Source organism: Pseudonaja textilis, chromosome 1 (assembly GCF_049901715.1).
Source record: "Pseudonaja textilis isolate UNSWEBS1 chromosome 1, rPseTex1.2, whole genome shotgun sequence".
Classification (NCBI taxonomy): Eukaryota; Metazoa; Chordata; class Lepidosauria; order Squamata; family Elapidae; genus Pseudonaja; species Pseudonaja textilis.
Genome location: NC_141990.1, coordinates 8,718,529 through 8,731,769, shown reverse-complemented (window position 1 = coordinate 8,731,769; position 13,241 = coordinate 8,718,529). Strand labels below are relative to the sequence as shown.

General features: G+C 45.4%; 1 protein-coding gene across 5 annotated transcripts in view; it reads left to right on the top strand.

Moving 5' to 3' along the window:
• Positions 1 to 855: 855 nt before the first annotated feature.
• The window catches only part of ACACA (acetyl-CoA carboxylase alpha), a 270,148-nt gene continuing 257,762 nt past the window's right edge, over positions 856 to 13,241 (top strand). For 4 of the 5 annotated variants that reach the window (XM_026710272.2, XM_026710270.2, XM_026710271.2 and 1 more), the window contains exon 1: positions 856 to 1,219. In XM_026710272.2, coding sequence (XP_026566057.1) covers positions 1,101 to 1,219 — 119 coding nt within the window. In that variant the 5' untranslated portion in view covers positions 856 to 1,100. Of the gene's footprint in view, positions 1,220 to 1,600; positions 1,619 to 13,241 lie in introns of those variants that run through there. The other variant, XM_087925299.1, reaches the window with a different exon arrangement.

The window sequence follows — 13,241 nt, the reverse complement described above, 5'->3', positions numbered from 1 at the left end:
TGGGATATTGGAAATTTAGTCGGTCAAGCTTGACATGAGTCTGATCATCTCCCTTGCTAGGCTCTCAAGCCTCGGACACACAACCACAACAGCTTTATTTCATGTCCTTTTTATTTCTCAGGCTCCCCTTCCACCACTATGCCAATTATCCATCTTATAACCCCTAAGCCTCCCCCCAAAAGCCACGCACTTTTACATCCAGGAAGCCAAACTGGTGCCAGGCAATTGCCACGGTGCATCTTTTCTGCAGATGAGGCTCGGGGCTGCCACCCACTTGGGGCGGGGAGGACCATGGCTCCTCCATGAGTGGAGGGGCAGCCATGGTCCTCCCCCCCCCACAAGTGGGTGGCAGCCCCGAGCCTCATCTGCAGAAAAGATGCACCGTGGCTCCAGCGGTGGCAGATTGCTGCCAGTTCCCCAAGGTTGCAACAGCAGCAGCCGCTTGCCCTCGGAAGTTTGTGGGAGCTTCATCACTGGAGACTTTCAAGAGGAGATTGGACTGCCCTTTGTCAGAAGCGGTGTAGGGTCTCCTGCTCGGGCAGGGGGTTGGACTAGATGACCTACAAGGTCCCTTCCAACTCTGATGATCTATTATCTGCTTCTGGGGACGCCCAGCGCGTCTCCATCCATCCAGACCCGGATAGCAGCAGCAGCAGCAGCAGCAGCAGCGGCAAGGTTATGCCCAGTGGATTCTCCCAACAGCCAATGATCAAACCGGGCGATCCGCTCAGGCCACCGGCGTCTCCTTATTGGCTCCACCCCCCCCACCAGGGCTGGCCTGATTGGTGACGCCCACGGCTTGGGGTGAGTGCGCCGCGCCAATAGGGAGAGCGCGTGTGGCTTTGCGCCGGGGACGGGGAAGTGGGCTGGGGAGGCCGGGGAGGGGTTAGAGAGGGGGATTGACCTGGAGTAACCTCCCCCCCATCGACCCAGGCCCGGCAGGAGGAGGAGGAGGGATGCTCCCAGCGGAGGAGGAGGGTGGCCGCCGAAGGGAGCCCCGGAGAGCCAGCAGGAGGCGGCTTTTGCATTTGCAAAGTGGGAGCCAGCAGCAGGAGGAGCCTGCCTGCGGCCGGGCTCTTGCACCCATGCGCTCCCGCTGAATGGGAGAGCGCCCGCCCGCCGCCTCGTCCACGCCACCCGCCAGAGCATCCGCCGTTTGCTGCGCCAGGCCCGGAGAGCACGGAGAGGATCCCCGCTTGTGGCCCGCGGGCGCCTTCAGGTGAGAGAGAAGGGCGCCCCCTTTAGGGATCGGCGGCGCTAGGGAAGGATCGCGGGGGGCGGGGGCGGGTGTCAAGGATCTGCGAAGGAAGGGGGAACCTTCCCGTGTCCCCCACCCCACCCCCTCTCCCTCTTTCCTTCCTTCTCGCTTTTTCTTTCACTCCGCCCGGATCTCCCTCCCCGCTGCTGGGGATCGAAAACAGGTGGTCTCTGGCGCGCGATCTCTCCAGGGTCGCCGGGGGAATCCAGATCGGGGCGGGGGAAGACTCCCGGAGGGATCTCCCAACCGGCTCCTGATCCTTTTCGTCTTCCTCCTCCTCCATCCCCCCAAACCCCCCTTTCCTCCTCCCGGTTTAACAAAAGAAAACATTCATCTGGTGCCTAAGCCGGGCGAATTTGGGTAAGGGTGGTTGTTTTGAGGCGTGGGGGTTGGGGGTGGGGGTTTGATCGAGAGAAGGGGAGACTTTTGTGAAACGTGGGAAGAATGGGATCCGGCCCCAAGGAAAAGAGCCGCAGAGATCTTGTTCTCCGCCCCCAGAGGGATCAGCGGTACAAGTTGTGGTGGAACAACCCTGTGTAAATAAGCCGGCTCGTTTGGGAACGGATGCTGATGATGAAATTGTAGTCAGACACGTCTGAATGGAAAGTAAAATGGGGAAAGTCAAGATCGTTTTCTCTCTCTCTCTCTCTCCCCCCCAACCCCACACCTCAGGGAATGAAGGACTTACAGTGTTTCTCAACTTTTCAGAGGTGTGGACATCAACTCCCAGAATTCCCCAGAGTGGACTGTGGCTGATGAATTCTGGGAGTTGAAGTCCACACACCTTAAAGTTGCTTTAAAAAGTCTTCCCTTTTGCTGACTGCACTTGTGTTTTATTGATTGATTGATTGGATTTATATGGCCGCCTATTTGCCCATGGTGACTCCAGGCGGCTTACAGAATGTAAAACCACATTTAAAACAATAAAGACTAACAAAAAGAATCAAATAAATTAATAAAGTATAATAGAACAAACTCACTCCCCCACGGCAGCAGATCACACAAGCCAGTTGATTGTGCTGTTCTTAAAACCTTAATCTGGGCCTTCTTACTGATCAAGGAGAGGTTCAGGATTTTAGGGAGCTGCAGATACAGGACCTCCATTCTTTGCTTTCAGAAGGATGAAGAGGGGGTGCCTTGATTTTGGGAGAATGGACCAGGGTCCCAGCTCTCAAACCTCCATGGAGGAAGGGATCTTTCAAAGGGCCCAAACTGGAAGGAAACAGGGAGACCTGTTAGTAAAGGAAGCAAATCATTCAACAGGTGTTTCAGGGATGGAAAGTTGGCTAGAGAAGCTTTTCATTTACCTCCTCAGCATATTTTCCCCCAGTGTCTTAATCCTTTTGATAGATCTGCTTGCTGATCAGAATGAAAAATCAAGAGAAGGATCTAGTATGGGCTTGTAAATGGTCTCCTTTGAGTCTAGTTCCTCAACGTGGATTTAAGATCATGGACCATAATCTATTTTTGACAGCAGTATCAAAGTGATTTAGCCTGGCTGTTTGTCTTCTTTTTATTTTCTTTTAGTCAAAAGCCCTGGGGTTGTTTTTTTTTTGGTGATCACATCTCCAAGGAAAATCCAGCTTGTCCCAAGTTATTTAATTAGATTTTTATTCCATCTTTATTACTTTATAAGTAACTCAAGGCAGGGGACATACATAATTCTCTTTTCTCCTGCCTTTCTCACAACAACCCTGTGAGGTAGATTGAACTGAGAGAGAATGACTGGCCCAAAGATTTTCATGCGTGAGTACATTTCCAAGATTAGCTACACATTTGTCAGACTTTCTATCTTTCTTCCTTTCTCTCTCTTTTCTCTTTCTCTTTTTACTGTTGTACTCTCTCTCTTTCACTACATTTCTCCTCCTCCTTTTCTCTCTCTCCTTTTCTTTTTCCTCCTTTCTCTATGGCCTGGCATGATTTGAAATATGCTGAGTGTTTGTCCCAAATGCCCAAACTGAAATAATATATAAACATCTGTGTGGGTAGTGATGGGAATGTGAACCACAGTGGTTTGATTAAGATCTTTCCTCAAGCCAGATGATCTCTATTGGGTGTAAAAACATCTGTTCATGTGTTCTGTTCTGACATTCACAGGTTTTATAATTCAACCAACTGCAATCTGTCTTCGCTAGTTTCAAAACTTTTCATCCAATACCTGTGGTGATCATTTTCTTTTTTGATCATCCCAGAGATTATAGACAGAATGAACATTTTCTGTTCATGTTGAATAGAATTGCCACTGAGTCTTGCACAGTTATGGGCCAGCCGAGTTGTAGAATGGTTCATATCCACTTTGCTGTGGATAAAAAAAATTGCAATTTCAAGAATCAGGGAAGTCTCAAGGCTGTGATGTAGCCTCTGTGAATTTTCCTTCCTTAGAATTATTGTATTGATAAAGGGGAATATTGGAAGCTCAGGGTTGAAATGAAGGGTCCTTGGTGGTCTGTGAAGTTGGTTGCAGACATTTTATTACCAGAGTAGGTAATAACATCAGTGCTAGTAAGGAGTGGGAGTTTGCTCTCAGTTTATCTTCTAGCTGTTTGTTTTGGGGTTTTTTTTCTTCCCCATTTTCCTACCAGCAATTAGCACCCAGATGAGCATAGATTATCTCCAAGGTTAACATCAGACCAACAAACAACTAAACAATACCCCAATCAAGAAACTGCAAAACTAACCAACAGTAAACATTTGGCTGTTTTCTTATAGACCTTTCATTACCAAACTAGGTAACATCATCAGTGTTAGTAGGGAGTGGAGCTGGTTCTCATTTTATATTAACCCCACTCCCTTCTAGCACTGATGATGTTACCTAGTTCGGGTAATGAAACGTCAGCAAGAAAACAACCAAGGTCAGAGAGCATTGTCATTGCATCAAACTAATTAATATCAAGCAAGGTTTAGAATCATGAAACCTGTTATCAGAACATTGATTCATTTATTAGATTGCCACCCTGCTTATCCCATAGCATGTATAAGATTTGCTTCTCTGATTTTATCTCCACAGCTATAACCCTATGAAGTAGATTTTGCCGAGAAAGGGACTGGCCCAAAGTCACACAGGGTGATTCCAGCCTGAAGAGAGATTGGAGAACTAGATTCCTCTATCCCAGGGGTGTTTAAACTCAAGGCCTGCGGGCTGGATCCGGCCCTCATGGTGCTTAAATCTGGCCCGCAAAGGCCTTGGCTAGTGAAAAGGAGGCGTGGGGTAAGAGCCCTGTTTTCAGGCTGGACAGCCTCTTGCAGCACCCTGCTGGCCAAAACGGGTTGCATGGGGGGCCCCGCGCCCCCGTTTTGGCCGGCAGGGTGCTGCAGGAGGCCATCGAGCCCATCTCACAGCTCTTCCCCCCCTCCCCGGCCCATGGAGGAGAACTATGCTGATCCGACCCTTGAAGAAATCCAATTTGACACCCCTGCTCTATTCCTACTTCAACACCTTAATTATTATGTTGGAAGCTTGGCTCTATAACACAGGAGTCAAACTGGCGCCATCACATTACCATCACATGAAGTATTTGCGACACTTTTCCCCTTTGTGGACCTGGGGTGGGTGTGGCCTGTGTGTGATGCATCTGGCCCGCAGGCCGCTAGTTTGACACCCCTGCTCCAGTGCTGGGATTCAAATATTTTTACTACTGGTTATGTGGGCATGGCTTGGTGGGCGTGGCAGGGGAAGTTTACTGTAAAATCCCCATTCCCTCCCCAGCCCACTAACCTGCTTTCCAGCTTCATTCTCCTGTGCAGGGCAACCAAAGAAGACCCAGCCAATCAGCTGGGACTTGGGAGGCAGAGAAGAGATGGAGTTGGCGGGGCCAGTCAGAGGTGGTATTTGCCGGTTCTCCAAACTACTCAAAATTTCCTCTACTGGTTCTCCAGAACTGGTCAGAACCTGCTGAATACCACTTCTGCCCTGCTCTATAATGTGGTTAAACACATGAAACGTGATAGAAATTAAAATTAAAATTTAGATCCTGGCTCTGATTGCCTCCTAGCAAATAATACTTTTAATACTATTTTATCTGTGATAAAGCAGCAAGTACCGATATAATGGATTTGTCAAAATGAAACATTTAATAGCTTTCATTCATAACTGTATATAAGTTGTCATTGACTTAACAACCATTTGTTTTTAGCAACCGCTTGAATTTATAGCCACACTGAAAAAATGACTTAACAATTGAGGCTCGTACCGGTAGTTACAACAGTCGTGGTATCCCCATGGTCCGATGATCAAAATTCAGGTCTTGGGATCATGTGAGAAACACTGATCTAGATAATTTATCTAATTAAATTTATTTGCCCCTATCTCACCACAAGGTGACTCTGAGTGACTTAACAATGTAAAAAAAAAAGCAATGTTGAATGCATGTTGAATTTAAACCTCATCTGATACAGGAGAATAATACTGCATAACGTTTTAAGATGCTGTCGAATTATAAAATCAAAAGTTGGAGACTAGTTTAAACTCAATTATTCTAATCTTTGTCCGTTACCTATTCTGTATGATACGGTTTCAGATATTTGAAGATTGCTATCATATCCCCTGTTAGTCTTTTTGTGTGTGTGTGGTTATGCTGCAGTTAAATTCTGCATATACATTAAATTAACAGAATGCGGTCCAGGTTTCCAACCAGAAGGACTGTTACCGGTGGGATTTACGAGGTGTTTTCTTTGGAAAATTCTCCACCTGCTCCTTAAAATTTGGTTGGCCCTGTCTATTTTACTCTTTAGGAAAACTTTAAAAAAATGGCTTTTTTCCAGGATGATATATAAGCCTCTCCTGCAAGATGCAGTATCTACCATGTTTCTCATATAATAAGGCCGGGTCTTATTTTTTTTTGAGCCCCGAAAAAATGGCTAGGCTGTCTTTTTGGGGGTGACTTAATTCCCCCCCCCATCTTTGGGCGGGCGGGCAGCAACGGCTTGGATGTTGACCTTGGCGTTGGTGGGGCACTTCGTATCGGGGTCAACTCAGGCAGCACTATATCTGGGTGTGCAACAAAAGTACTTCCTAATGGCAAGCCCCCCCACCATTCCCCCCTCCCATTTTGCATGTTTTAATATAGGCCTTAATTTGGGGGGAGGGGCTTAATTTCATTTCATGCCTATAAAACATGCTGGGACTTCCTATTGGGGGAGGCTGTATTGTTGGAGAAACAGGGTATTAGATTTGTTTACTTTTGCCGTGTTGTTTTGCCGTGTTGTTTGCTTTGTTCTTATTGATATTGTTGGTTTCAATTATAAATGGCATTTTTGTTTAGCTTTACCAGTGTGTGTTGCCTGTGAGGTTTTTTTGTTACTATATATTTTTTAATTTTTTACTATTAATCTACCATAATAATAACATCATCATCTTGATGTTGATACCACATAGTTTTATGGAGTTGGGTGCTTTCTAAATCAAATCAGTTAAAAACATCTAATGCAAATCCTAAGTTGCATTGACAGAGGGATACAATAGAGATCAAGGGAGGTACTAATAGCGCTCTGATAAAGTCTTAGTAAGACCACACCTAGAGTACTGCATCCAGTTTTGGCCACCACATTATAAAAATAGATGTTGAGACTCTAGAAAAAATACAGAGAAGAGCAACCAGGATGATTAAGGGACTGGAGACTAAAACATATGAAGAATGGTTGCAGGAACTGGGCATGGCTAGTCTAGGGAAGAGAAGGACCAGGGAGACATGATAGCGGTCTTCCAATATCTGAGGGGCTGCCACAGAGAGGAAGAAGGGGTCAAGCTTTTCTCCAAAGCACCTGAAGGCTAGACAAGAAATAATGGATGGAAACTGAACAAGGAGAGATTCAACCTGGAAATAATATGGAAAAACTTTCTGACAGTGAGAACAATCAACCAACAGAACATGTTGCCCTCGGAAGTTGTGGGAGTGTCATCACTTGAGACTTTCAAGAAGAGATTGGACTGCCATTGGTCAGAAATGGTGTAGGGTCTCCCGCTTGGGTATGGGGTTGGACTAGATGACTTATAAGATCCCTTCCAACTCTGAATATCTGTTATTATTATCAGTATCTAAATCAGTAAATAAATACAGGTAATCCTGAACTTATGACCTCAATTGAGCCTAAAATTTCTATTGCTAAATGAGACAGTTGTTAAGTGAGTTTTGCCCCCATTTTGTGACCTTTCTTTCCACAGATGTTAAGTGAATCACTGCAATTGTTCAGTTAGTAACACAGTTGTTAAATTTATCCGGCTTCCCTATTGACTTTGCTCATCAGAAGGTTGCAAAAAGTGATCCTTTGACCTCAGGATAACGCAACCATCACAAATATGACCCAAATTTTGATCACGTGACCATGGGATGCTGCAAAGTGTGAAAAATGATCATGTCACTTTTTTCAGTGCCATTGTAACTTTGGTCACTAAACGAGTGATTATAAGGTTGGTCTCAGGTCCTTCATCATCCTGGTGATTTTTCTCTGAACTTGCTCAATTTTGCCACTGTGTTTTATTTGAGCTTGATCCTAATGTACTCAAACCAGCGTCACTGCACCCAAATAAAGTCCTCAGAAAGGCCTCTTCCCTATCTTAAGGAATCTGAACTTTTCCAGAAGCACAAAGAAGAGGTAGTGACCACAGTTGGAACCAGAAGTTCCATTGCTAATCAACATGGTCACTGAGAGTAAAACACTATGTGGCTTTGATAGACTTAATGGCATCTCTTTTCATTTGGTCATTAAGCAGTTGTGTGGGTGGTTGAGTGAGTCATTATATAATGGTGACTTGCAGTTTTACGAAGGGCTTCTCCATTGATTCTGCTTTTTGTGAAGGGTTCAAATCTTGAGCGTGAGCCAGCAGGGATGCTGCAATGGGCATAAGTGGAAGAACTAGTTGTAAAACCAGAACTGGGACTGTTTTTCGGTGCCATCGTAACTTCAGACAATCACTTAACAGGCAGTTGTTAAGAGGTGGGCTGCTGCCGGTTTGCACCGGTTCGGGCGACCTGGTAGTTAAGATTATGCGCAGTTTGGCAAATCCCACCATTGGCTGGACCCGCCCCCGCTCATTTTCAGGCTGTTTTCAGGGCCAAAAATGGCATGAAAAAAGCCATTATGGGGCTGTTTGGTGGGGCAAAAATGGCTTAAAAAAACAGCCTATGGCTCCAAAAATGGCCTGAAAAAGGCCTGAAAAACAGCATGGAAACGGCCCAAAAAACAGGGTGAAAAATGGGCGGGGCCGGGACCAGCCAGTGGTGGGATTACCTCTGCCTTTGAGGTGAGTGGCTGAGAGGCGGGGCTGGGTGTGATGACTGATGTCACCCACCCAGTCACATGACCAGCCAGCCATGCTTACCCAGCCAGAGAACCAGTTGTTAAAAAATTTGCAGCCCTTAGAAGAAGACATCCTATATCTTTAAAAGAGGAGGACAGTCCTAGATAGTTATGCAAGATACCTTTAGTGCAATTCCCAAAGGATTGAGCATATTTGGAGATTATGGATTGGAAATGGACTGTTGCAATAATAACGAAAGGATATTGTGGGATAGGATTTGCCTAGCTGAGTAGATGTTTCCCAGAAACACTTAATAAAATTATGTATTGCAAGTCTCAATTATTAGCAAGAAGGTCGTTCTTAGTAAGGCATTTCTTACCAAGGTTGTTAAAAATGGAAACATTATGCTAGACAGAGGGTAAGACCAGAACCAAAACTGCAAGGTGACCCAACTAGTCATCAGGATAATGTTTCTGAATGTACAACAGCCAGGCTGCCAAATGAAGTAATGAATTCTCTGCCTGATGTCTCTAAACTTTAGTCACTCTCTCTCTCAGCCCAAACCACCTCACAGGGTTGTTGTTGTGTGGAAAATGGGAGAAGGGAAACGTACTGGATATGTTCGTTATGTTGAGTTATTTGTAAAAACAACGTGATATACAAATAAATACATCAGAATTTATTAACCTTGGCAACTTTAAGATGTGAGGACTTCAACTCCCAGAATTCCCCAACCAGGATTCTGTCCACTAGTTGCCAAGTTTAAGAAAGATTGTTCTAAACAAGAGTTAGACATTCATTTGTCAAAGATGCTGTAATCCATTTTGGGTTGGATCCAATCTGGGTTGGATGATCTCTAAAAGCCCTTCCCAATTGTATTTATATTTATTTGAATTTTTTTTTTCAGAAAAAAAATATCACAAAATGATCCCAGTTCAGTTCCATGCTTTTTAGACCATGTTCTAAGTATTTCTAACCTCTCTGCCAGCCTTCTCCATCTTGGGCCCTTTCCAAATATGTGCACTTCAATTCCCAGAATTCCTGACCCAATGAGGCAAATTCTGAGAATTCTGGGAATTGAAGTTCATAATCTACAAAACAATTTGGTGAGGAAATCCGCCTCAGGCCACATCACTGTTTATATAAAGTGAGAAGCAATCCAAAAATATTTTCTTGGGAGCAATCCTCATTACAGAGTTGACCTTTGAATAAATATGCACAGGTTAATGCTGGTAATCTCCTGTACAGGTAGTGCTCAACTGATGTCTGGTTGCTTAGCAACTGTTCAAACTTCTGATGAACCCACATGGGGGGGAGCACTAATGACCCGGATTCAAATATCTGATGGTTCCCCCCTGTCCCCCGTGGTCACGTGACTGCATTTTGGATGCTTGGCCACAGAGTCACATTTGCAGCAGTGTTCCATAGTTCCATGACTGCAGTTGATGACAATTTTACCAAAAAAATGACATTTATTTCCAGTTTTCAGCAAAAGCACACCCATGCTGGTTGGGGAATTCTGGGAGTTGAAGTCTACACGTCTTCAGATGGTCAAAGTTGGAAAACACTGCCATATATTACATATAGAGCTCATCCACAGATAAGCAGACGCTGATATTTTTTTAACACAAGTACCATGAAAAATGCACCACCTGCAGATAAGCTGACAGTAAAAAATTAAAAGGTATGAACATTTTGAGCTGGGTGTCACATTTTTCAAACTATCTCATTAAAAGTTTGAAAGGTCGCCTTACCTGGGTGGGCTTATTCGCAAATATATATATTATAACGTCATTCTGCTTCATTATTAAATCAAGTTAATTCCTTTATTTTATTGTAGAATTATTATATTTTCAACTTACTGGTCATGCTGAATATGCTCTGAATTGTAGATAAAGTATTTATGCAGGGTTGCATGAGTTGGAAACTATTTCAAGGGTTCTTCTGGTGTACAAAATTTGAGAGAGGCTGGATTAAAGTGATACTTAAAGGCCTGAGAAGGAGATCTTTAGCTGGCAGGCCAGAATGCAGTTTCTCCTTTCTTATCCCTGATGGAGAGAAAGGAGGAGATTGGAGGTAGTGGTTAAGAACGTTCAAGGCAGTGGTGAGATTAAATTATTTTTACTACTGGTTCTGTGGGCATGGCTTGGTGGGCGTGGCTTGGTGGGCGTGGCATGACTTGGTGGGCGTGGCTTGGTGGGTATGCAGGGGAAGGATACTGTAAAATCCCCATTCCCTCCCTACTCCAGGGGAAAGTACTGCAAAATCCCATTCCCTCCCCAGCCCGCTAACCTGCTTTCCAGCTCCGTTCTCCTGTGCAGGGCAACCAAAGGAAACTCAGCCGATCAGCTGGGACTCAGGACGGAGAGAAGAGATGGGGGTGGGGCCAGTCAGACGTGGTATTTGCAGTTCTCCGAACTACTCAAAATTTCCGCTACCGGTTCTCCAGAACTGGTCAGAACCTGCTGAATACCACCTCTGGTTCAAGGTACCTTGTTGATAGGTTGTCACCACACACAAGAGTTGCTGTGATGAATGCTCTAAACCAGGGATGTCAAACTGGCCCGCAGGGTTCTTAGATCTGGACTGTGGGGCTGCCTTGGAAACAGCAAAGGACCGATCCGTGGTGCCTCTGCCAGGGAAAATGGAGCTTGGGAGGGTTGCAAGAGGCCCTCCTGAGTTCCGCTTTTGGCTGGCAGAGGGTTGCAGGAGGCTGAAAATGGAATATGCAAGGGCTGTGGGCATCATTCCCGAGCTATGTTTTGGCTTGCAGAGGGCTGCAGGAGGCCATCACAGCCAAAAACGGAGCTTGGGAGGCCGTTTTTGCTGGCAGAGCGCTCTGGCCACCCACAGGTGCCCCAACACGAATGACATTGAGTTGGCCACGGCCACCCTGGCCACGCTCCCCCCCCCCCAGGTCAAACACAACCCTGATGAAATTGAGTTTGACACCCCTATTCCAAACCAGTAGCCCCCAATCTTTGGGGCATCTCATCCTGGACACCGTTTTTTTGAACTATTACCATCTGGCAGATGGTACAAAATAATAAAAACAAGGACAAATAGGCTGAAAAACAGCTTCTGTCCGAGGGCAGTAACTCTATTGAATTCCACTGTATAGTATTGGTGCAGTGTCAAGGGTTTTCGGTTCAATGTGTGGAGTATGAAGGATGTGTGTTTGCGTTTATTTTCATGGTCATGGTCATGATGTGCACTGAAGATGGTGTTTGATTTTGTTGTACGAGGTGCAATGACAATAAAGTAAACTAAACTAAACAGGCACCAGTTCCGTGGAGAAAGGCTTTTCCGTGGGCCAGAGGGGGTACGGTTTCGTGTGCTGCCTGCATCCCATGGATGGGGCTTTGCTTGTTTGTGTGGCCTGGTTGCTGGCATGCTGTGGACCGGTGCCATTCCACGGACTGGGATTGGGGACCCCTTCTCTAAACATTTGCCCTATAAAGTCACGCAGATCCATTCTGAGTTGGACTTCTCAAAAAGAGGTCCGGAGTTGGCCATGGCATGGTCAAGCCTTAGCCTGCGATTCTGTAGGGGAAAAGGTGGCAGAATCTGGGAGCAGAGTTAAAAGAGGGATCAGGGTAACTTTGTAGTAGATTATTGCAAAGCATTCCACGTGGGGCTGCCCCTTGGAAGCTACAGCTGGTTCAGAATACAGGTAATTTTTTTCCTACACTCCAAACCGTAGAAATGGTGGTAGGTTTTAGGAGAAACCCTCCTATACTATCACCTCTTAACAATACTAGACAACACAGTATTGACAGTAGAAACCTTCAAGTTTCTAGGTTCTATAATATCTCAAGACTTAAAACGGACACCTAACACCAAAAACATCATCAAAAAAGCACAACTAAGAATATTCTTTCTGTGCCAACTCAGAAAGCTTAAACTGCCCAAGGAGCTGCTGATACAGTTCTAACAAAGGAATTATTGAGCCTGTCATCTGCACCTCTATAACTGTCTGGTTTGGTTCTGCAACCCAACAGGACAGACACAGATGCCAGAGGGTAATTAGGACTGCAGAAAAAACAATTACTACCCACCTGCCTTCAATCGAGGACCTGTATACTGCACAGAGTCAAAAAAGGGCTGTGAAAATATTTACAGACCCCTCACATCCTGGACATAAACTGTTTCCACTCCTACCCTCAAAATGATGCTATAGAGCCCTGCACACCAGAACAACTAGACGCAAGGACAGTTCCTCCCCCCCCCACCACATGCCATTTCTCTGGTAAACAACTAATTCCCACAACACTGTCAAACTATTTAGTAAGGCTGTATTGGTATCAGGGGTGGGATTCAAATTTTTTAACAACCAGTTCTGTGGCCGTGGCTTAGTTGGTGGGCATGGCTTGGTGGTCATGTTATTGGCTGGGTGTGACCAACTCAATATCACTCACATCGAGGCACGCATCTTCTCACCTGGCCTCTCATGACTGTAATAGTCGTAAGTGTGAAAAATGGTCATAAGTCACATTTTTCAGTGCCATTGTAACTTTGAATGGTCACTCCACACAAGCAAAGTATCAGCAAAGGAGGAAAAATAACTCCAGTGAAGTTCCAGAGACAGGAAGTCTAGTCCTGCCAAGAATGTAATAAGAGTTAGTGGAGAGGCAGTTTCTGTAAGCAACACCAGAATGTTTCCTTCCTGCCTTCCTTACAGGATTAGCCCAGTAATTTCTTCTAACAACCTGTTCTAACGAATAGGTGCAAACTGGTAGAATCCCA